This window comes from Gouania willdenowi, chromosome 4 (assembly GCF_900634775.1).
Source record: "Gouania willdenowi chromosome 4, fGouWil2.1, whole genome shotgun sequence".
NCBI classification, from domain to species: Eukaryota; Metazoa; Chordata; class Actinopteri; order Blenniiformes; family Gobiesocidae; genus Gouania; species Gouania willdenowi.
In genome coordinates this window covers 37,784,542-37,809,876 of record NC_041047.1, presented here as the reverse complement: position 1 = coordinate 37,809,876, position 25,335 = coordinate 37,784,542, and the positions used below count along the sequence as shown (strand labels likewise).

At 38.0% G+C, this 25,335-nt stretch overlaps 2 protein-coding genes across 6 annotated transcripts in view; both read right to left on the bottom strand.

Moving 5' to 3' along the window:
• slco2a1 (solute carrier organic anion transporter family, member 2A1) overlaps positions 1 to 4,119 on the bottom strand; it is a 40,166-nt gene extending 36,047 nt beyond the window's left edge. Inside the window, exon 1 of the mRNA XM_028444775.1 lies at positions 3,844 to 4,119. Coding sequence (XP_028300576.1) covers positions 3,844 to 3,903 — 60 coding nt within the window. The 5' untranslated portion in view covers positions 3,904 to 4,119. The remainder of the gene's footprint in view (positions 1 to 3,843) is intronic.
• Positions 4,120 to 7,358: 3,239 nt separating this feature from the next.
• ryk (receptor like tyrosine kinase) overlaps positions 7,359 to 25,335 on the bottom strand; it is an 87,716-nt gene continuing 69,739 nt past the window's right edge. For 4 of the 5 annotated variants that reach the window (XM_028444770.1, XM_028444772.1, XM_028444773.1 and 1 more), the window contains 5 exons: positions 25,139 to 25,271; positions 17,811 to 17,920; positions 17,571 to 17,730; positions 12,911 to 13,047; positions 7,359 to 8,518 (listed from right to left, as the gene is read on the bottom strand). In XM_028444770.1, coding sequence (XP_028300571.1) covers positions 8,407 to 8,518; positions 12,911 to 13,047; positions 17,571 to 17,730; positions 17,811 to 17,920; positions 25,139 to 25,271 — 652 coding nt within the window. In that variant the 3' untranslated portion in view covers positions 7,359 to 8,406. The remainder of the gene's footprint in view (positions 8,519 to 12,910; positions 13,048 to 17,570; positions 17,731 to 17,810; positions 17,921 to 25,138; positions 25,272 to 25,335) is intronic. The other variant, XM_028444771.1, reaches the window with a different exon arrangement.

The window sequence follows — 25,335 nt, the reverse complement described above, 5'->3', positions numbered from 1 at the left end:
AATTTAAAATTCGAATTTTTAAAAACTGAATTTAACTGGTTTATTAAAGATACATTCTGATGTTACATTTCAATTTTAAATTATAATATTGAAACATTTCTTTAAACTAGTTTATTAAAGATGAATTATGATAACATAAAATTTTTATTTTAAATTACTTTTTTAATTTAAATTAAACTAGGTCATTAAAGATAAATTACCATATGTTAATATAAAATTTAATTTCAAAAAATTCAATCCATCATCCATCCATTTTCTTCCGCTTTATCCGGGGCCGGGTCGCGGAGGCAGCAGTCTCAGCAGAGATGCCCAGACCTCCTGATCCACGCACACCTCCTCCAGCCGTTCTGGGGGGACCCCGAGGCGACATCAGGCCAGCTCAGAGACATAGTCCCTCCAACGTGTCCTGGGCCTTCCACGAGGTCTCTTCCTAATAGGACATGCCTGAAACACCTCCCTGGTGACCAGGAGGCATCCGAAACAGATGCCCGAGCCACCTCAGCTGGCTCCTTTCAACGTGAAGGAGCTCTACTCCGAGCTCCTCCCAAGTGACTGAGCTTCTCACCTTATCTCGAAGGGTGCGCCCAGCCACTCTGCGAAGGAAACTAATTTCGGTCGCCTGTATCCGCGATCTTGTCCTTTCGGTCATTACTCAGATCTCATGACCATAGGTGAGGGTAGGAACGTAGATCGATCGGTAAATCGAGAGCTTTGTCCCCCGACTCAGCTCCTTCTTCACCACAATAGTCCGATACAGCGACCGCATCACTGCTGACGCCACACCGATCCGTCTATCGATCGTCCGATCCTCACTCGTGAACAACACCTTTACTTTAACTCCTCCACTTGAGGAAATCAAAAAAAATGTAATTAAAATTAAATGAAACTAGTTTATTAAAGATAAAAACTATGATAATGTTAAATTTTAATTTAAACTAATTTTTAAAAACTTTTCCACTTCGGCGATGTCACTGCATTCTTCTGTTGGACTCCACATCCCACAATGCAATGTGAGAAACTTTTCCATAGTTTACACAAAATACATTTCCACAATAACCTAAGTTATTAAATATAAATTACAATAACATGTAATTTTAATTTTAAATGAGATTTTTTTTAAGTGAATTAAACTAGTTTATTAAACATACATTACAATAGTTACATTTTAATTTTAAATTGTAATTTCTAAAAATGTAATAAAACTAGTTTATAAAGACACATTATGATAACTTTACATTTCAATTTTAAATAATAATCTTTAAAAAATTAAAAAGTTTTGAACGTGTCTGTCCTTGCTGCTGCTTGTTTTGTCTGGTCTTGTGAATCTAATGGGGGCTTTTCTCTACACCTCTATCCAAAACCAAAATTTTGGAATTTATTTATTTATTTGATAGGGACATTACGTAACAGATGTGTTGTACAGACCAGCGATAGCTACAAGCTAATTTTCATCTGTAGTCCCTGGGCAGAGGCAAAAGGACAGCAGGTTTATACAGGTTGATCAGTTGGTCTCTCAATGCAATCAACCAAATTTCTTGACAAAAGGAACGGGCAGTGGTGAGCCCGCCTGTCCGAGCGGTACATTTGCGGCTGGATATACGCTCGACTCTTGGAACGAGTGGTGAGTTGTGTGTCTGTTGATACTTTCCGTGGAGGATGTGGAAGACATCTCCATGATTAAAATTATGGTAGCAGGCATGCTGCTGATTGGAGCTGGCACCCTTCTGACCTATCACGTCGACAGGTGATTTAGAAAGGCTGCCAGTCATTTCTGAAGGATGGAGCAGGGCTCTCAACACTCAGACTCATGTGATCAATGATCTCACAAACAAGCAGGAGCTGCTTTGGGACGTTAACGTGAAATTGAATTCAACTTGAAGAAATTGAATGTCCAGCTTGCAAGTTAAGGCCACTTTATTAGATTTACTGCTGAGAGACCAGGACTTAAGGCTATTGAAATTGACCCCCCCCCCCACGGAACTTTGTTTCTGAACCAGATCTACTCAGGGTCGTGATACGTATATTTCAACAACCCCCCCCCTCCCCCAGCAGCTGGCAATCCTTTCCTTTTCTCCGCCCTAAACCCCCAACCCTCACCCCCCTCCCCCCTGTCTTTCCCACTTTTCATCTAAACATGATGGCGCCGCAGATGGCCGCCTCGGTGTGTTGTGTGTTCTTCACCCCCACTAAGAAGTTAAATTCCTAGTGCTGTTTTTTTTTTTTTTTTTAAATTGTACCTGGCAAATAAAATCCTTTCTGATTGTGATTCTGATTAGATTCATGTCTGTTTTGATTTTTCCAGTTACAAACTGATTGAGTTTCTCCAATAATAAGAACCACTGATGTAGAAACTCTTCGCAACATCTAAGGTCACAGAATGTGTGTGAATTAGTCAGACGTCATTTCACTAGAACTGAGTGGTTTCTCAACATGAGGCCTCATCCAAAACTCAGGCCTGAAACAAGTTGTTCTCGTACAGTTAAGAGTGTGACACTGATCCAACCAAGCACTGGAGTCATATCAGAACTATATCAAAAAGATAAAGTTTGACAAAAGAAAGAGTTGTTTTCCCACAGTACAAACAGGGAGGCAGAACAGAGTTAGCTCAAATATTTGATAAAAAATAGGTCAAACTGCAACTTATCAATTTTTAAAAACAAACTCCTTCAGAAATATCTAAAATAAACCACATTTTGACGGTTGTGTGGAAACTTTTACTGAGATTTTGCAGCACATTGTTGGCCTTGGCTTTAACTCAGAGAATAGTTCACAGTCTGATCCAGATAATCCTCACAGGGGAGAATAATATTACAGTATGAAGGACCACATCATGTCAATTAAACACGGTTTGCAGCCCTAAAAACCATTGGAACGATTCAACTCTAATATCTATATTAAGATATCAGAGGTAGAAATGAACTCAGAGTAGCTAAAGCCTTGGATATATTGTGATATTTCACCACACAATTATTGTGTCCATCCAAAAAAATGTCCAAATACATTTTTTAATTATGTTTTTTTTTAATGCAAACATGCAAATCGTGAATCGCATCATGTTTTTATACTCAGACATTTATTGCACTTGACAGTTACAGCAGTATATGCACAGGTGAAAGTAACAGATTACAAGTTGTTACTGTAACTGAGTTGCTTTTATGGGTATTTCTAAATGAGTAATTTTACTTGTACTTTTTAAAAGAACTAAAGTAAATCATTACATTTCTACACCTAAACGTTACTGAGTAAATTATTATTTTTTGTTTTAAAATGATCAACAGATATTGTGAAACTACATAAAAATTAAATAACCAATCAGTATACAGGTAATGCACGGCATTAGAGCCTGCATTTTGAAATTAATTTATTGGTGTTATTTGTTTTTATTATAATTTGACAAACCTTTTATTTTATACAGATTCCTCTGTGGAAAATAAATCACGTTCCAACGATTTAATCTCTTTCTTTTAAAGTTTCTATATGAGATGTTTACTGTATGTAATGGAACAGTGGCAGATTTAAACGTGTGGGGTGAACGTAACTAGTAACTTTGACTCTCAGAACTATTTAACTGAGCTCATTTTTATTTGTACTTAAGTATTTTATATAGAACTTGTAATGGTACTTCAGTACAATTTCAAACAACAGTATTTCTACTTGAGTAGGATATATTTACACCTGTGTGCATATATATATATATATATATATATATATATACACACACACATACACATATACATACATAACTAAATGCAAACTCAACTGTCAGTGTTTACATTGTTTTTTAAATGCATTTTAAAGCGTTTAATTGTTTTCCAGTTGTTCCAGTGTCTGTAGTTTTCTTACCTTAATGCCGCACCTCGTGGTCCCGGTCCGTCGCGGCTCTTTTCCCGCTGCTTTGTCCATGAGAGTCCCGGTCCGGCTCCGTCCAGTGTCCGTGCAGGTCTGTAGTGTCTGTGCGTGTGTCAGTGTGTGCTCGTGCTGTCAGTACTACAGCTGACTGACGCGGACCCAGCCCACCGCGCGTGGCGGGAGGGAGGGACGGACGGAAGGCGGTCGGTCTCGCGCTCACCTGTCGGTACTCAGTGTGTGATGAATGACGTTCAGTCAGTCCTTCAGTAACAGACGCTTCATTAGCTGTGGAATGTTCTAATGAGCTGCAGCTTTGATATGAAATCACATTTATTAATGGAATGATTTTATTTATAATATAATATTAAACATGAGCTACAGTCAGAGGTGGACCAGGACTAACATTTAGACCAGCCCACTACGTCATCACATGATCACCATATAGAACAGGGCTGTCACAATTAAATCAATACATTTACTGTTCATTAAAACTGTCAATTAATTAAATCCATTTCGCATTTCATTTTCATTGGGGAAAGTATGAAGTATAAATATTTCACTATTTATGTTATTCCAGAGATTGTTAGTGTTTTAATTATTAATATTACACATATTCAGACTGGAGGAGGTGTTCAGGGTTTTCTGCTGATGTCACTTTCAACCAATCTGAGCACTTTCAAAAACCAATGAGAGCAGCTCAGCAGCAGTATGGAAGCAAGGGCAGTCCTCTTGCTTCCACACAGGTGACCCCTGGTGCATGGAAACACTGACCACCAGGGTCTCCAGCGGGCGAATTCAGACTCTACCCTGGAATGATGCACGTATCTGAGCACTTTAGTAAAACCGATGTTAGAAACAGTATCAAAGCGACAGACCTCGTGTTTACGGCTCCTGGATTTTCTCTATTTACATTTTATTAGACCATGAAATAAATAGTGAAATATTTATACTTCATACTTTTCAGAATAAAAATGAAATGTAAAATTTATTCAAATAATTATTGGCACATTTAATTAATTATTTACACTGAATTAATTAATGAACAGTGTATTTATTTATTTAATTGTGGCACTCCTCGTCCTCCATAAATAAGGATCAGTTTGACCTCAATGGGCCACAGATTTTATGCTGGAAATTGTGCCGTAGTTTGCACATCTACGTATACATAAAATAAAAAAATATCTAAGAAGCTGACAATATCTATAAGCAATAAATAACAGATATTAGTCCCAACAGGATCTTCACTTTAAATGTCCTAGATTTTGTGACCAATTTTTATTTAATTACGGGAAATGTTATGTAATAATTTGAGCGAAAATTTAAGGATTTTGTAAGAAGGTAGATTTTTTTTTTCAATTGTTTAACAATAAAAATGTAAAAATGACTGCAATCATGTGATACAAGCACCGGGAAAACTGTGAGAACCTGCAAATATTGTTGATTTTCATTTACACAATTATTCTCGGTCATTTTTACTTTCTCCTGCGGGCCGACTTGGATGCTCTAAAAGGCCGCATTTGGCCCCCGGCCCATGAGTTTGACACGTGATGTAGAAGCTGTTATTTAGTCACATGGCTCTTTGAGTCTTAATTTTAATTATTATTCCCACAGAAAACCTTGAAAGGGGGAAACTTTTTAACCCCTTTTTACCGATTTCCTTTGGCCATTTTGCAACTTCCTTTGTCCCATTTTTTATTTTAGCTTCCTTTTGCCAATAAATATACAATTTTCACCCTATTTTTGCAAGTTATTTTTAACACTTTAATCCAATTTTCACTTTTGTTCATTTTTTTGATCATTTTTATCCCAAAGAGTTAACTTTTGCCTAATAAATACCACTGGTTTCCTTTTTTCCCTCCATTTTGTTCTACGGTTTTGCCCTTTTCTACTATTTTTTTTTAACACATTTTGTCCATTTAAGCTACTTTTAGCCATTACATACCACCTGGTTTATTTTAGTTGCCATTTTTTGGCCACTCTTGACTGCTTTTGACCCATTTTAGTCACTTTAGTCCCCAAATGGGGTCCTGACCCCAAGGTTGAGAACCTCTGGTGTAAATGACCAAAACTATTTTTCAGTTGTAGATATTTCAGTCCCTCCACTCCCTCATTTTTAAAGAACTCCCAGTTTTCCAAAGTCCTGCAATTTTACTCAGTCAAAACATCCCAAAATAATTAAAAAATGGTCCCACATGTAAGTGAAGATCCTACAGCTACTGTTTGGTTGATGTCACTGCCTTACATACTTTTATATTTATATATGTATTTATATGTGGAAGTGCAAACTAAGGCACATTAAAGATTAAATTACTCATTTCCCCGCCCAAAATCTGTTCCCTCTACATTGGTTTTCCTTCGTTACAGTTAACTTTATAAAAAAATAAATAGTCCTTTTAATTCTTCAGGTCTCACACTGCTCGCTGCACAAACATTTATGAACTTTCTATCACAAAATGTGTTCATAAACTGATTAAATATGTGCCATAATAACAAGCTGGATAATCAACACAATGTTGCCAAGCGACTGGGATAAGAGATGAACTTTGTTCGCACAATATATAGCTCAACGAGTGTTTGCCCATCTATCTCACACACACACACACACACACACACACACACACACACACACACACACACACACACACACACACACACACACACACACACACACACACACACACACCACACACACACACACACACACACACACACACACACACAGAAACAAACATCTTTATGAAATAGTCTATAGTAGTTACTGGTGACTTCAAGTCAGGATGCAAAGTTCCCCTTTGGTATGGATGTACCGTAGGACAATAGAAATACATTTACCCTGAGACACGTGAGATCACACTTTGTAGCTAAAATACAAACATTTCTTAAAACTGACCCCTGACCATATATGAGAGGCCCCTATCTCTGATTTTGTGGTCAATGAATCCCAAAAAATAGGTTCCAAGTTTAAAAAAAACAACATAATTCCTTTCCATGACAATTGAAGATAAAATATGCAGTATTTTATTGAAAAAAATGTATGCCCAAACTGGAGGTTACGATTGCTTGACCCCCCCCTGGAAAAAAAATAAAATAAATATATATATATATATATATATATATATATATATATAGGCCTCTGTAAATGTGCGTTCACACCCAACATGACTTCAGCGACTGTGCGTTGGGTGAAGTCGCCACAATTTGTAATTTAAAACGACTGCCTTCATGTTTTATAAACAAAGGAAAACTGCAAACTCCTAAAATATTCTAGAGTTTCATTAAATTGGTGAATTTGAGACATCTACAACTGGATTAATTGGTAATTTACACAATAATTCAGGTTTTCCCTGTTGTTTTTTTTTTTTTACTGTCTCAGCAGAATTGGAAGCTCTAAAGGGCCAGGTTTGAGTTTGACACATGAAATTGATATTATTTTTATGACAATGAAGTTCAATTTTTGCTCCTAGAAAGAAAAACTGTGAGGACAAAAGATTAAATATGAGTATTTCAGATTTTTTGGGGAAAAAAGGTTTTAATGTGCAGAACAAAAACAAAATGTCAGCAATTACATTAAAAATGTTGGAAAACCCAGAAAATAGACATAACAGTGGATGTAAAATGTTTAAAATATTGTATCAAACTGTATCTAATTTCCTTCTTATCGTGACGTGATTCATTATCCTCTCATCTGTTCTAGATGTGAACATAAAATGTGCTGTAGTGCGTTTTTCTTCTTTTAAGGGCGGAGCTTAACAGGATTGTGGTACAAATGATAAACAGAAGATACTGATGTTCCAAACCTGAGGTGACCTCAGTGTGAGCACAGTTAGAAGAACAAGTGTGTGTGTGTGTGTGTGTGTGTGTGTGTGTGTGTGTGTGTGTGTGTGTGTGTGTGTGTGTGTGTGTGTGTGTGTGTGTGTGTGTGTGTGTTAGATATGATGAGGGTGGATCACCACGTCCTTGGACTGTCTGTGACATGTAGTGTAGTGTATTGTTGTGTAGTGTAGTGTAGTGTATTGTTGTGTTGTGTAGTGTAGTGTATTGTTGTGTTGTGTAGTGTATTGTTGTGTTGTGTAGTAATAACTCATCCTCCTTCCTCTGACGTCGTCTCCATCGTTGAAAAGTTTCTGTTCTGAGGAAAGGAAGTGAGATCCAAACCCTGAGGGCAGATGTAGCTTATGTTTATGTAGAGGTCACCTGGGTTCACTGGGTGGGGGATGAGGGGGGGTTGAAGAGTAGTAGATTTACAGGTTCAGAGTATCAAAAGCCCAGAGGAACAATGTGGACAAACATTGTCTCCACTCGTACCGAGCGTTTCCTTTGGTACCGAAATCACTCTGTTACTGATTTACAAATACACATATTTGAACCGCATTAAAAGCATTAAAAACTGAACATCAGTGGACAGAGCAGTGATTCTTTCAAAGCAAAGAGTTCTTTCACTTCACTATGCAGTAAAAAAAGGTTATTAAAATGATATAAAAGCTCCAAACGAGCAGGACAAAAAGGCTCTGTGTGTGTGTGTGTGTGTGTGTGTGTGTGTGTGTGTGTGTGTGTGTTTCACACGTAAGCTCCCAACGCAGCGTGAAACTCAGTCAGACACTGAACCAGCTGCTGGAACTTGGGTCGCTCCTCTGGGTCCAGAGCCCAGCAACACGCCATCACTGCAAACCTACGACACACAGGACATAGACATTATTCATCATCAGAGTTGATTAACGGCATCACAGAGTTTTGTTGTCTGGACAACGGTGATATTATCAGCGAGTTCCCACAGCTGCTGAAAGCTGGAAGCAGATGGTCTCAACACTTATTGTAAACACGTCACATGTGATCACTTCCTGTTTGAAGCTTTTCTCCAACACGTCTAATTTAATTAATATAATGCACCAGTTAATGAAGCACCGCTGCCATGGTAACCAAAAAGAAGCCTGGAACAGTTAGCTTAACGTTAGCTAACAGGCTACATTCACACAGCACGTCTTAATGCAGAATTCAGAGTTTTTCCAAAAAATCTGATTTTTTTTGTGGGATCATTAATATCACATATTAAATGTGTCTTCAATCATTTTGGAATATGAACAGAATGTGAACCTGAAGTGAGCTGCATGTGCAGAAAAGGCACGTCTGGTGTTCTACGTTGGTAAATATGGAGGCGTCCAGTGTGGGACTGTGTGACGCACTAACAAATGTTCTTTCCAACTTTAAGGAGAGTGAAAAAGAAGAGATCCAGGTTTATGGCTATAACTGTTTGCTGTGATGCTGCTGCATCTTTACAACAGACTGTTTGGATGGTGATGATATAGGAGTCAGATAGAAAGCTGTATCAGATTAAAGACCACATATGAAAGTGACCTGGGTCGGATTTGAAAAACTCTGACTTGTGTTATTCAGACTGTCTTTAACAGATCGGATACAAGTCGCATATGGATAAAAAGATGGAATTTGGGTCGCATTTGCCTGCAGTGTGAACGTAGCCTAAAAGTGTTGAAGGCAGACATAAGCAACAGGCGGCCCGGGGGCCACACGTGGCCCTTGGTCTAATCTAAAGTAAAAAATGCAGAAAATGACTCCAAGAACACAGAAAATGATCAAGAAATACACAAAATAACAGCAAATAAACATAAAATGACTCAAAAAATACACATTACAAAAGCAAAAATGACTCCAAAAACCCAACATAACACAAATGCACAAATTACTCGCAAAACACACAAGATCATTATTAAAACACATAAATTTACTCCAAAAACACACATTACGACAACTAAAATACACAACATTAATTGGAACATACAAAAGACAAACACCAAAAATTCACAAAATTACTAAAAATATGCAAAATGACAAAAAACATTTGATTTCAAATAAACAGAAAACAAACACCACATGAAAGAAAAATATGCTACATGACAACAAAATACACTATATGAAGGAAAAATATACTACAGACAATAACAATACGCAAAGTTTAGGAAAGAAAGATTATTACCATAATTTCCGGGCTATAAAGCGTACCGTTATATTGGCCGCATTCCAATAATTCAACAATTTTCTAAAAAAAATCCACACAAAGGCCACATCGTAACACAGGCCGCACCCTATTGGCTGATGAGGGTGCCCTTCAGACAACTCGGCCAGTCAGACAGGCAGGTAGACGGGCTGCTACACCTAAGTTAGGTTTAACAGAGATTTCTGTGTTTCAACAGAAACATGGGCCCACGGCACCTTAGAGAAACCTATGCTAGCCTAACTGCCCTAGATGGCATTACTCTGGCACGAAGCACAACTGTTAGAAATCTTGGGGTTCTATTTGATCAGGATTTATCCTTCAACTCTCACATAAAACAAACTTCAAGAACTGCCTTCTTTCATCTCCGTAACATTGCTAAAATCAGACCTATCCTGTCTCAGGGTGACGCCGAAAAGCTAGTCCATGCTTTTGTTACCTCTCGACTGGATTATTGTAATTCTCTTTTAGCAGGCTGCCCGAGCAAGTCGCTTAAGACACTTCAGCTGGTTCAAAATGCTGCAGCACGTGTACTGACTAAAACTAGGAGAAGAGATCACATTACTCCTGTATTAGCCTCTCTGCATTGGCTTCCCATAAAATATAGAATAGAATTCAAGATTCTTCTTCTCACTTATAAAGCCCTAAATGGACAGGCACCAGTCTATCTCAAGGAGCTTGTAGTGCCATACAATCCCCCCAGAACACTACACTCTCAAAATGCTGGACTACTCGTTGTTCCATTTGTCTCTAAAAGTAGTATAGGAGGAAGAGCTTTCAGTTATCAGGCCCCACTTCTCTGGAACCATCTACCAACCACGGTTCGGGGGGCAGACACCCTCTCTACCTTTAAGGTTAGGCTCAAAACATTCCTCTTTGGTAAAGCTTTTAGTTAGGAACCAGCTCATAGCTCATAGTTAAGATGCAATAGGCATAGACTGCCGGGGGGGTCTGGCATGCTCGGTTGGAGAGAGGATGGAGAGGGCGTTAAGAGAGAGGTCATTTAGGTTAGAGAGGGACCGGAGAGGGTCCCATTCCTCTCTCAAACACTCCCTCTATGTCTGCTTCTTCCCTTGTGTGTTTGCTCCTGTACTCCTTCTGGCTTTTGTCTTGCAGGTCCGTGGGATCCTCAGTGTGGAGTTACAGAGTCTCAACAACTCTGTCCCCACCCTTTCCTCTGCACACACCCAACACAGCATAACGTGGATGGCTGTTCATCATAGGAATGGGATCCACACAAGGTTCCTGCTGCTTAACAGAAGGTTTTCCTTGCCGCCATGATGAATTCATGTTGGGTGTGGGATACATATGTATGTGTATATACGTATATATGCATATGTGTGTATCCATAAAATGAAGAGTCCGTCCTTAAGACTGCTCTACTGTAAAGTGCCTTGAGATACCATTGGTTATGATTTGGCGCTATACAAATAAAAGATTGATTGATTGATTCAACTGATACGTTTCCTTTACTACATGAAGTCTCCTCTTCACTGCTCAACGTCTGCATATCAGTCCATTTACAGCTTTTTATGCTCACTTTTTACTGGAACCAGACTGATACACCACTCTGTCCGTTCTTCTTGTGAACTATCGCAGAGCGATCACAGTGTTTGGACTCTTCAGTCAGAATACGGACGCGATCGCTTCTGAAACATGGTGATTTGGCAACGTTATGCTGTTTATGGTTTCATTTTCTCTGGAATATAAAGCGCTACCTTTACTGCAGAGATCAGAACAGCCTGGATACAGACTGTCTATCCTCTGCGACTATCCGTCCTCTTTACATAAGAAGATGGAGAAGGTTGCCCGACGGGTTGCCCGTTCCCCATCCGCCCGACCCCGCCAGGAAGTAGGGGGAGCGCCATAGACGTGGTGAGGCAGGCCAGGCGCCGAGCCTCCGTCAGTGAGAGGAGGGCGGCGTCGGCGGCTGCTCCTTCAGCCCCACTTCTCACCCCTGCCCGACCGACCCAACCCTCAGAGCACCAAACAGTCCTGAACTAGACTAACGCGGTGATTTAACAACTTTAAGCAGTTTGTTTCCTTCTGTTATAAAACTGTCTGACTTTTACTTGATTACTTTATACAGGCTGCCGCAGCGCTCTCTCTCTGTCAACATTTCTCCGTATCGTTGCCATGGCGAGGGGGTGTGCATCATGACAAAATGATTGATCAGAATGATTCAGTGTGAGCTCGAACAATTTAATGTAAACGGTTTCATTATTCCACCTGGTCTAATGTGACGGAGATCAATTTCTTTCCATCATGAAGCTTGAGAAACCGGAAAAATCCACAATTTATCCGCGTCATTGTTTAAGCTGCAGGGTTCAAAGCGTGGGAAAAAAGTAACGGCTTATAAAACGAAAATTACGTTAATGGATAAATGAATCCTTTGATTTACTGATGACGTTCTTTAGAAAAGGTATAGATTTAGGCAAGGCAAGGCAAATTTATTTGTATAGCGCATTTCATACTCAAGGCAACTCAATGTGCTTTACATGATAAAACATTCAATTGTTTAAAATCAATAAGAACATTTAAAATCATCAGTAAAATCAATTAAAATCATCAGTAAAATCAATTAAAATCATCAGTAAAATCAATTAAAATCATCAGTAAATTCATCATTACATCAACAACATGACAAAAAATCTCTCTCAATCATATGCAGTAAAGAAAAAAAGTGCCTTTAACTTTGATTTAAAAATGTTCACATTAGATGCTGACTTCAGCTCTGCTGGCAGTTTGTTCCACTTCTTTGCAGCATAACAACTAAAAGCAGCATCACCATGTTTACTGTGAACTCTGGGCTCCACTATCTGACCTGTGTCCATAGATCTGATGGACTGATCAATAGTCAGATAATGAATGATTAATCAGTTCATATAACAGCAGGCTCCACATTTATATTATTGTTTTTGTGCAATAAAAAAAGCTCACTAAAATAATTGTTAACTGCAGCGCTGCTACACATGTCATTTCCATCTAGTTTTGACTTCACTCTTTTATATTTGCATAGTCAGTGTGTGTGTGTGTGTGTGTGTGTGTACTTACAGCTCATCGGGACAGTTGATTGGCTGAGCTATCCTGTAGCCGTCCTTCAGGTACGCCGACATCTCAAATGGGTCGATGTCCACATACGGCGTCTGACCGAGAGTCATCAGCTCCCACAGCGTCACTCCAAAGGCCCACTGCAGGAACACACACACACACACACACACACACACACACACACACACACACACACACACACACACACACACACACACACACACACACACACACACACACACACACACACACACACACACACACACACACACACACACACACACACACACACACACACACACACAAATGAGTAAATTAATCATTATTGTGCTACACTTCCATGTATAAATAAATGATTAAATATGTACGGCACTGATAATACAGTATCAAAGCAATAACCAGCCCACTACATTTTCAGAGGACAACACGTAGAAGTTGTTATTAAGTCAGTGATGCTCAAAATGTGGCTCTTTGTGTCTTAATTTGAATTATTATTCTCCCATAAATCCTTAAATGGGGGGAACTTTTTAACCCCTTTTTACTTATTTCCTTTGGCCATTTTGCAACTTCCTTTTTCCCTATTTACCCCTTTTCAAAAACAAAAACACTTTTTTCAAATTTTAGCTTCCTTTAGCCAATAAATATCCATTTTTTTTTTTTTTTTTAATTCTTTTTGAAATTTCTGTCCTTTCTGTAATTTCTTGGCCAGTTTTGAGCCAAGTAAGAAAACTTTTGTCCAATAAATACAACTCGTTTCCTTTTTCCCTAAATTTGACCTCTTTTTGTTCCACATTTTGTCCTTTTTAAATTATTGTTTGCTACATTTTGCCCATTAAATCTGCCCTTTACCATTACACACCCCCTGGTTCCTTTTATTTTTGCCCACTATTGACTGCTTTAGGCCCATTTTAGTCACTTTTCACTCTTTTCTTGCCATGTTTTTGCCACATTTGGATGATTTTTTTTGCCACCCGTTACCATGTCTTCCTCAGTGTCCACCCCTGCTACAGGATCTCCACTTTCCGTTAATTAGATTTTGTGACCCAATTTTTATGTCATTTGGGGAACTTTTGTGGCAAAATTTGGGAAAAATGTAGAGTTCTTTGAACAATTTGAGATAAAAAATAATATTGATAATGTTGTGGAGTTTCATTGAATTTGTGAATTACTTTGGAGATATCTACAACTGAATTAATTAATTAACTGTAGAGGACGACGACTGATGCCCCGCCCCCACTCATGTAGAAGACGACGACTGATGCCCCGCCCCCTCTCATGTAGAAGACAACGACTGATGCCCCGCCCCCACTCATGTAGAAGACGACGACTGATGCCCCGCCCCCACTCATGTAGAAAACGACGACTGATGTCCCGCCCCACTCATGTAAAAAAGAACGACTGATGCCCCGCCCCCACTCATGTAGAAGACGACGACTGATGCCCCGCCCCCACTCATGTAGAAAACGACGACTGATGTCCCGCCCCACTCATGTAAAAAAGAACGACTGATGCCTCGCCCCCACTCATGTAGAAGACAACTGATGCCCCGCCCCCACTCATGTAAAAAAGAACGACTGATGCCCCGCCCCCACTCATGTAGAAGACGACGACTGATGCCCCGCCCCCACTCATGTAGAAGACGACGACTGATGCCCCGCCACCACTCATGTAGAAGACGACGACTGATGCCCCGCCCCTCTGAAAGAGAAGAGGCTCCTTTAATTAATGTCGTCATGTTCTCTGGGGATATTTGGGGTTATTTGTCTCAAAATCAAAACTGGAAATGTAGATAAATGATCATAAACTTTGTGTTCTAAGTTGCAACAGGCACACAACCTGTAAAGCAGTGGTTCACAACCTTTTGTAGCTCACGTAATTATATTTATGTATTTTTAAAAAAAAGTTTCTATGCCCTTTCTGTCATAAAAACACAATTTTTTTTTTCTATAATATGCAACGTGGAATATTTTGTATGAAGTTATTACAGCCTTAAGTAGGTCAATAATTCCACCAAATTTCTTTTTTAATCTTCAATTAATATTTTGTTCAATATTTTCATTTGTATATTTGTGAACTTTGTTTATGTATTATATATTATTAATTATGCATTTTTTCCTCATGATCTTATAAGTGTTTATTAGTCTTTATTGTTTGTGTTTAATGAAAGGGGTGGAGCTCTTGTTTAAGTCCTTTGGGCTTCGTTCCCTCCTTGTCCCTTACATGTTATTTTTTATGTGTGGTAAATAAATAAATGAAATGAAAAATTGATAGGAACATTGATTTTGAGGCACTGTTACTTATAGAGCTGTGGGCCTTTTTGAAAAAACCTCCACTCTGAGTTTAGGGTTAGGGTTAAAATGCTACGCTTCATAAAAGTCTCTTTCAAAATGTCATAAATATTTTTTCACATCATATCTTTTCAACAACTTCTGACCTAACCATAAATATAAAGTTGTTCATTATATTTTTATACCTTCTTTTTTGTGCCCTTTTTGTCATAAAAACACTTTTTTAAACATATTTTTCAAAAATAAGGTGCAATTTGAAGGTAAAGGCTTATATTTATTAGGGAGAGCTATGTTATACGTCAGGATAACAGTATATCATAAATATGTGGTTATAATGGGAGTAAATGGGACCAAATCGGTCCCGAACACAAAGTGTTGGTACGTTTTATATCTTCTGTTCCATACATCTTGTAATTAAAGTGACCATGGAAATCTTGGCCAACGTTCATAAAGTTTAAAGGCTTTAAACTGAATGATATATTGATCATTTTAAAAAGTGATTATGCAGAAGGTACACGTTTGGTCCCCAAAAGGCCTCAGTGATGGGGAGGCGTCTCAGGGCAAATCCATCATCAACTCTAACACCTGTGCTGTGGCTACTGCCAACATTCCCAACCAGTCATAAACATATAAAAATCTTCAGCTCAGGGTGTGAGGAGTGTTGGCGTCACTAACACTGTTGCCTTTCTGGACCTTTTCCAGTTTCTTAGATGGTTAGGAACACCACGTCTCCATGAACGCTGTGTGTTATAAAGAGGAATGTGAGGGGTGGGGGCATGTCCACTGCACTCTGAGCCCTGCCTCGCTCTATGAGGAAGAAGGATCAAACGACAGATTTATCAAAACTATATGATTCACAAGGGATTCAATAAGATTTTTGATTTGGTTGAAGATATTTCAGTCCCAGCATCAGTTTAAATATGGAAGAGATGTGAGTGCCACAGCACTGCATTACACATGATAGTAAAGACCATTCAATGGGAAAATCCATTCAAATCAATTAATCATTCATTATTTACATTCAGAAGCTTTAATCAAGTAACGTGTCAGGATTTCTAAATCAGGGGTTCTCAACCTTGGGGTCAGGACCCATTTGGGGTTGCAAGACACAGGGAGGAGGTCACCAGATGCTTTCAAGAAACTAAGAATTATTTTTATTGAACAATTTGAGCCCATTTTTGCTTATTTTTTACCCTTTTTCTGCAACTACACAAAATCTGCCATATTTTAACCTATTTTCATCACTTTTTCTTGCCATATTTTTGCTGCATTTTTGCTACATAACTCCCATTTCTGACACTTCATCACATTTTAATGCCTTTTTTCCACTTTTAAGATATTTTCAGCACTTTTGAACCCTTTCCATCACTTTTCCACCTAATGTCATATATGATGATCCAATATTATCACTTTTAACCTCTTACCATATTTTATGTTTATTTTTGCCAATTCAACCACATTCATGATTCATCGTGCCTATTATTTACCAGTTTAAACTAATTGTTCAAATGTTGACACTTTCAAATCTTTTTACCACTTTTTCGGTCTGTTTTTTTGTCACAGATTCTCGGCTTACAATTTTTCTCCATTTATGCGTTTTTTCACGTTAGTTCACACAATTCCATTTTTTTTCATCTTTCCTTTATTTTATGACTTTACTGGCTATTACATTTCCCAAAGTCATGCCAAACATGCTAAATGACTAAATGGGGTTAATTGAGTATTAATTTTATATGCAAAACAATGTAGGATCTTCATTTGGAGATTTAAAGGGAAAGATCTAAATCCAGCCAGAATTGAATGTGTGTTGGAGTGAGGTGATATCACTGGGAATACTGGGAACATACTAGGACAAAAATAGAGTCAAACCATTCACTGTCCTCCTAGTCTGGAGAACAAACAAGAAATCACAGCAAGAATGACCTCATCTATGGATCAGTCTGAGGGACTCCACATCCCACAATGCAATGCGTGAAACTTTCCCAAATTGTCAATCAACAGTGTTTACAGTGGAGATCAAAAGAAACTTTTGAGCAGTAACTTCAACCTTTTCTTCAAGCAAATGATCTTTGATTTATTGATCCATGAGGCCGACACTTTGTGTTCATCTGATTAAAAAAATATCTCCTGCAGTTTTAAATAAACACTTTAATTTTCTCCTTCAGTTACTGACCTTAAACATTCTGATATTTCAATGCATTAAAATGAGTAAAACTTTAAAAAAAAATGTCTTCAGGTTGTGATTAAAGTTAATTTGGTGCAAACTTTGCATAATCTGTGGAAACTGAAAAAACACTTCACTGAGTTTTTAAATATGTGGTAATAAATGCTAATTTTAAATGTTCCATGTGCAGGCAGAGAACTCCAGCTCTTACCACATCACTGGCACTAGAGAAGTCATTGTTGAGCAAGCTTTCCAAGGCCATCCAGCGGACAGGGCGGTTCTCATTATCCCCCAGACAGTGGTAATCCATAGGAAACAGATCTCGGGCCAGGGCGTTGTCTGTAATCTTCACCTGCATGTTATCATCGATGCTGTGGGGAAGTGGAGGAACACGGTGTTTAAGCTCAGAGGGAGAGAGGACACGCTCATTAGGCAGGGTCAGGACACTTACACACAGTTTCGAGCGGCGAGGTCCTTGTGGATGACCTCCCTACGAGCCAAGTAGCTCATACCACATGAGATCTGGATAGCCATGTAGACCAAGTCCTGCTGAGATATCGCCTGAGAGGAAATGAAATTGACATTAATAAATCTAAATATGTCTCTGAGTGACTTTCTCTAACTTTAGAATGCAAGTTCCTTCTTGTACGACTACTATATTTTGCTCAGAATTCTGTGGAAAAAACAACTATAGATCATAATGATGTAATTAATAACTGACAACATACATTTTAAAGAAACTCATTTTGTAAAAAAGTGAAATAAAACAATATTTAGTGCTTCCTGAATAGTATTATTTATATAGTTTTTATAATTTCCGGTCATCTCCCTCATGGTGTGGGACCAAGACCGACCTTTGTATTTTCAGATTTAATCTGGATCATTTCTATCATCATTTTGTGTGTTTTTTGTAGCTGGGTTTCCTTTATCCTTACTGCTGCAAAACATTCAAATCGTTCATTTTAATTTTAAGATTACGGCTCCCTCTCGGTAGTGAGCACGGTATTGAGTGCGCTACTTCTGGTTCTGGGTCATATGACATCACTGTGTCACAGTTTGCTTGGTTTAAAAAAGGTCAATATTAAAAACGTTTTTGTACTGATAAAAGTTATTCAAGTTAATATGGTTAGTTAAAATTACTCCTGTTATCCCAAACTTCCTTCAAATAACAGGTCACAAACTCCACTTCCTCCTCCATCTCCATGACAGTGCTGACGGCCAATAGCCGACCATATCACAAACTATCTGCTTCTTCAGACAGAGAAATGTAACTTTTTTGTGAGCGGATGGGTCCACCACACGGCTCCACTATGGTTATTGTTTGTTCTGTGCAAGGGTGAGTGTTTCTTCTTATATTGTTCTATGTGTTAAGATTAGGGATGTAACGATTCACTCAACTCCCGATACGATTCGATTCACGATACTGGGTTCACGATACGATTCTCTCACGATTTATTTTACAAAATGGGACTGTAGACAATTTTTTTTTCTGGAAAAAAAACTAGAAAATACGGTACTATTTTCCTTTTATTTTTAATTCTCAAAAGAATTCCTTGATAAACTATTCAAAACAATGCAATTTAACTAAAAATAAATCTTGAATGAAATAAATAAAGGAATAATACAAATGAAAATGAAGCCTATTAATTTAAATTCTGGTTCTATAATAAACAATGCAAAACTGCATAATAGTTCTTTTTCTTTTTAAAAGTGCAACTGAAAATGTATTTTGTGCCTTAACAATTGGACTTTGCACTGATTTACGTCATATTTGTTTGGACCAGCAGAGCGCGGTGGTAACAGTGGTCGGTTGGCATGCAGATATCTTGCAGTGAAGAAGAGAAGCTATGCTAGCGGACAGAGCTAATAGAAAAACGTGACTTTTACAGATATTCAAGTAATATTACAGATATTCTTTTGGTGCTAAAGGGGTAATGAATCATTTATTAACATATTTAAGAGTAGAAGGCGGCCAGAAAGAAAGTATTAGCAGACTCGCCCGCCGCCTACACTTGTGGATAGCGCCCTCTGCTGGTTAAAAAGTACTGCGATTCAATTTTCAGAAAATCGATATCAACCGTGATACCTATGAATCGATTTTTAACTGCCTTACGATTAATCGTTACATCCCTAGTTAAGATACTAGCAGCTACAATGTAAACACACACACGCACACACACACACGGCTAGTCCCCCTTTCTCTAAGTTTTGAATGCAAGTCCCCCTTTGTCCGACTACTACATTTTGCTCAGAATTCTGTGGAATTCTACGGGAATTGATAAAAAATTTATCGATTTCGATTCCATTATCGATACTGCTTATCGATTCGTTTCCTTACCGATTCTCTTATCGATTCTTATTGGGTGAGGGAATTAAATAATAGAAATAGATTTGTTTGGTTTAACTCTATTATATTACCCTTGTCTCTTTAATTTCCTGCAGGGATATCAGCTTTCTTTTAATCCACCAGGTATAGATTGTTATCACTGGATAATAATATATACAAAAGAGCAATATAAACTTGATTAAATATTATTATTTTTAGGCCCGAGGGTCTTGCTCTTGTTGTGGCCACATTACGAGGGAAGGGGGCGGAGCCTATGCGAAAGCCACGTGCCCGTCAGTGACCAGGGACCCTTGTCATGTCGTAGGCATGCCCCGCGCTTTCCGCAAATGTATACGTCATGGTACTCAAAAAGGTGGAAACATTGTCATTGGGTTGGAATATTGTTCTTTCTTTCCCTCCCGGTGTCGGAACCAACTCACCTACTTTTCACCCACTGAACCATTATGTAGAGTCTCAAAAATTCAAACAAAATTAAATTGCGCGCTTCTCTAATTTCTGGCTATTTTTGATTTTAAAAATGCAAAAATCTGACGTGCCAGCGCACCCAAGTACGCCATAAATGCATTATGAGATTGGAAAGAAAAAAAAAACAAAAAAAAAAAAAAATTAGGGGAGTGGTGGCCTAGTGGTTAGGACGCTGGGCTTGTAATCGGAGGGTTGCCGGTTCAAGCCTCACCTGGGCCATCACTGTGGGATGTTGAGCAAGTCCCTTAACCCCGAACTGCTCCCCAGGCGCCGCAAAATTGGCTGCCCACTGCTCCTCAGGGATGGGTTAAATGCAGAGGACAAATTCCATTAATGTAATAACATTACATGGCCAATTAAAGGCAAAAGCCCCGATTTAATCTTTAATTTAATTTAATCTTGAATTCCCAAAAAAAATTAATTAATCGTAGAATCATGAAAATTGACACAGAGGTAGACCATGACAAGACAAGTAAAAAATATTTTTCAGGCCACGCCAAAAATACACAGGAAGTCCAGAATCTTGAACTGAAAATTGCAATTTTCGCTTATGTTGTATTTTAAAGCATTTCTCCTAGCGCGTTTCACTGACGGGGTTCAAAATCACTGGAGATCATCTAGAGAAGTGGGACACCGAAAGAGATCCATGGATTTTTTTTATAACTTTTACGGTGTTTGCAGGGCGGAGCTCCCATTTGCACATACGAAGTCAGATTTGCGTCAAATGTGACTCGGTTGTTAAACTCCCAGCCCTAAACCAGCTCAATGTGGAAAAACAGACAGTGACACGTTAGCGCCCCCTACAGAGTGAAGACAATTTAATATGGGGCAAACGTATTTTAACGCACTCCTCCTAGGGCGTTTCACTGATGGAATCACTGGAAATCATCTAGAAAACCGGCGAGGGCCGTTTATCGCCGCTTGCGGATATATTTATTATTACAAAATATGACACAATTTGGCTACAAACATTTGAGAATATTTACAGTGCTCCTTTTGAACTCAACTTGATCCAAAACTAATTCAGACATAAAACAAATAATTCTTCTGTAAAAAAAGAACATATTAACCAAAAAGCTTTAGTTTAGCCTTTGTTTACATTCTCTGTTGTTACATGTGACGTCGTCAGTCAAAAAATTGAGTTATGGTTTAACCAAACCGTCATTCATAGTCATAGCACCACCTATTTGTAAAAGGAAATCGCAGACATGATATTTGCACAAAACGTGGCAGTAAAGTTTGTGACATAATCTTTGAAAATTGTCAGCTACGTTTCTGCCACACCCTGTTTTTCTCTCATTTTGTGTATTTTTTGTTGTTTGTGTTTTTGCTATAGTTTGATTTTTTTTTTCTCATTTTGTGTTTTCATTGTTGTTATGTGTCTTTGTTGTCATTTAATATATTTTTCTCTCATTTTGTGTTTGTTGTTTGTGTGATTTCGGTATCATTTGGTACAATTTTTTCTTATTTTGTGTGTTTTTCTTGCTGTGTGTTCTGGGTATCATTTAGAATGTTTTTCTCTCATTTTGTGTTTTTTATTTGTTGTGTTATTTTTTACGACTGGGACTTTGAGTTAATTTCTATTAATTAAAACAGAAAAACAATGCATTAAAAAGAAACTAACGTAGTTTGTCACTTTTTTTGCACTCCAAATACTTATTTTAATACACAAAAACAAAGTTGTTTTAGAAAGTTTACCAAAAAAATTAAAAAGTATGAACATACCTTACTTAAATTTAAGTTTGTGCTTTGTGAACAATGCAATCATAATATTCTTTATTCATATTACACATTGTTAGCACTACACTATTTAGTTGTTTCAGATCATTTATTGTTTTTATTGATTAAGTCGATAACAAAATACATTTAAATTGAAAAACTGCTTCTTGTTTCAAATATTGCAATTTGGATTAATTAATTACAAAGTCTCTAATTAATTAGATTATTTTTAATCAAGTCCCACCACTAGTTATTTTGTACATTTTTCTCTTGTGCTTTTTTGTTGTCGCTTGTGCATTCTTAGTATCGTTTAGTATATTTTCTGTCATTTTGTGTAATCTTATAGTCACCTTGTGTATTGTTTTGTCATTTGATGCGTTTTTGGAGTTCCTCTGTGTGTTTATAAAGTTATTATTTTGTTTATTATCATTGATAGAGTCAAATCTTAATGTGGAGCTAATCTTAAGATCTAAGATGATTTAGCTGATCGCACACACACACGCGCATGTACGCACATGCGCGCGCACACACACACAAAGCTTCAAAGAAGATGAACAACCTTGGCCTTGACTTGTTTGGAAGCAGCATCACCTAAAAGCTCGTGCACGTCCTGAAATCGACAACACTGGCACGCTTGTTCTACTTGAATAAACTGTCATAAGTCTTTGTCAATCACTGTGAGGCGTCAGCGATGTTGTTTTCATACAGTGCATTTTTACTAATCTAATTCTGATAACTGTGCGTAACAGCAGCAAGTCCCCACATGCACACAAAGCACTGCTGCGTCAGAGCACGGCTGCACATTCTGTACGCTGTCCAAGGACTACTCTGGTATTTACGTCCTCCAGTGTGCTATTACACCATGCAACACAGGAAAATAATAATTGTAAACATGGACCTTTGTACAGCTTTTTAAAAAAGTTCAGGGCCCAAATACAGACCAGTTTCATCTCAAGTTAGCTGCAAATTATAAATGGAAGAAAAACATTTGAACATTAACGTGCTCTAGTTTTCAGTATCACTCCCTGCAGGACCTTCACTTGAAAACATTTATAATTTAGTAACCAATTTTTGTGGAATTTAGTGGAATTATTTGTAAGAAATTGCAAGATTAAAAAAAAAAAAAAAAAAAGTTCTTTCCATAATTTGTGATTAAAATGACTGCATTTATCTGCATGTGATATAAAGATGGGAAAACTTTGAGCCCATAAAAACATTGTAGAGTTTCATTGAATTTGTGAATGTGAAATACCTACAAATGAATTATTTGGTAATTTTCACAATAATTAATTTTTACTGTCTTCTATGGCCTGAATTAGATGCCCTAAAGAGCCGGATTTGGCCCCCGGGCCGGGAGTTTGACACAAGTGGGTTAACGGGTGAGTTTCTGCAACTAATCATAATAATAATAATTTGGAAAAAAGCAAACATTAAACGCTAACAACCAACACCTTTAAAAACACAGTATTTTTGTATTTGGGGTTCAGACCCAACTTCATTAATCTTTTGTCTGATGTTATTTAAAGTGACTGTTTTTTAAAAATGTGGCCTAAAATGTTTAAAATGTACTTATTAGAAGATCTATGCCGAACAAAATATTATTATGCATGATATTCATTTAATTTTGTTTTAAAAACTGGACTACTTTACAGTTTTAGATCTGTGTTCCTCCATCTTAAAATCACGTGATTGATGATGTCACACGGCCCCACTGCCTGTAAACATCTCATTGTTTTCTATTGGAGTGAAACATTCAGCCTGATTTTTAGATCATTTAACAGCTTTTTCAGTCAAAATGACAACATGTGCTCTTTTTATTTACTCTAAATATTCAGGAAAAGTTAAAGAATGTCGATGTAACTCTTTTGTTTACAGAAAAAGGAAAAAAAACAGTTGTGACACGGAAACAATCTGTGACTGCAGGGGAGTGACAGTTCCAACTCTGAGGTTTGGTAGTAGACAATGAAGCAGAGAGGAACAGCTCTCCTAATGAGCCTTTATTCTCCCTTAAACAGTGCGTGGCTGATGCTCTGATGGCTTAACTTAGCAAGTATTCACAGACTGTTTTCTAGCCAGCTTTTTAGATCATTTAGCAGCTTTTTCAGTCAAAATGCAAATTTGTGCTGATTTTAGTTGCTCTAAATCAGTGTCGATCGTGCTCGTGGGCCACAAGACTTCATAAATGAATGAGAACGGCAAATACCAGAAATGAAACCTAACAATTCAGCTTCTGACCTCAATTTGAGGGGGTGCTAGTGCGCTAATTTGTTCATTTACGATCTCTAATAATAAGTAGAAAAAGAACCTCCTCCAGCCCAAAGCTGCTCACAGTCACACCAGCATCATCATCAGACAACCTCCATGTGTGGAAGCCTTAGAAGTTCTTCTAAAGAACAAAGTGAGCTACAAGTACTGAAACACTCTCAATGGAAGCATTTCAGTATTTGTAGCTCACTTTGTTCTTGGATTTAAAAAATGTTAAAGTCCTTTTTCTCTACTGCATATAGCTGAGAGGGAGATTTTCAATGTTTTTACTGCTGATTTATTGTTCTTATTTATTCTTAAACTGTTAGATGTTTTCTGTTGCACTTTTAAATCATGTAAAGCACATTGAATTGTTTTTTTATTTCTTTGTTTTTATCACTGTATTTGCTGTTGTTTTAACCTGTAAAGTGTTTCTTGAAAATAAATAAAATGTATTATTATTATTTTAGGTCAAACTTCAGTTTAAAAGCAGCTGAGATGTGAGTGACTTCTCACTGTAACTACTGTAATTTATTGCTGGAGAACAGCTTCATGACTGTGCCTTTGTCTCCTGCACCAACAAGTGCTGCAAGCTTCATCTTGTGACTGCAAAGCGTTTCGCTACATCTGTATTCTCAGGCTGATGGATCGTTTGGATGTGCACCGTGGCTTTGGCAGGTTACATCAAAGGCCCCCGCACAAAAGCCTGATTGTCTTTACATGAGGAATAAAAATCTCTGCCTGGAGCATGGAGTTCACGGTTACATCAACAGCCTCTGATATCAGTGTAAACAGTAGTTACTAGAGGTGTTACTGGGAGTTGATGGCACACAAAAAGCTCTTTCAGGCTTGGCACAAAGACGAAATCTAACTTGTCCTTCGTTCAGAAGATTTATTTTAATGGGCTATTAAACATTTCATGCGGTACCATGCATGAATTGCAGTGTGTGGTTGATGATAATGGTTAAATAAGCAGTGAGGAAGCAGCTAAACTCAGGTCTCACCTGGGGGTTGTTTGCCTCGGCTAACTTGCACTGTCGCAGGAACAGCTTCAGGTTGCCCCAGGCCATGAACGGTAGCAGCACCATGGGCTTCTCGCCATCCTCCGTACAAACGTGACTAATGGGCAACAGATTTCTGGAAAACAAAAACAAGAGTAAAAACAAAGCTTCATGGAAGGCTACAGAGTAAATCCAGGCAA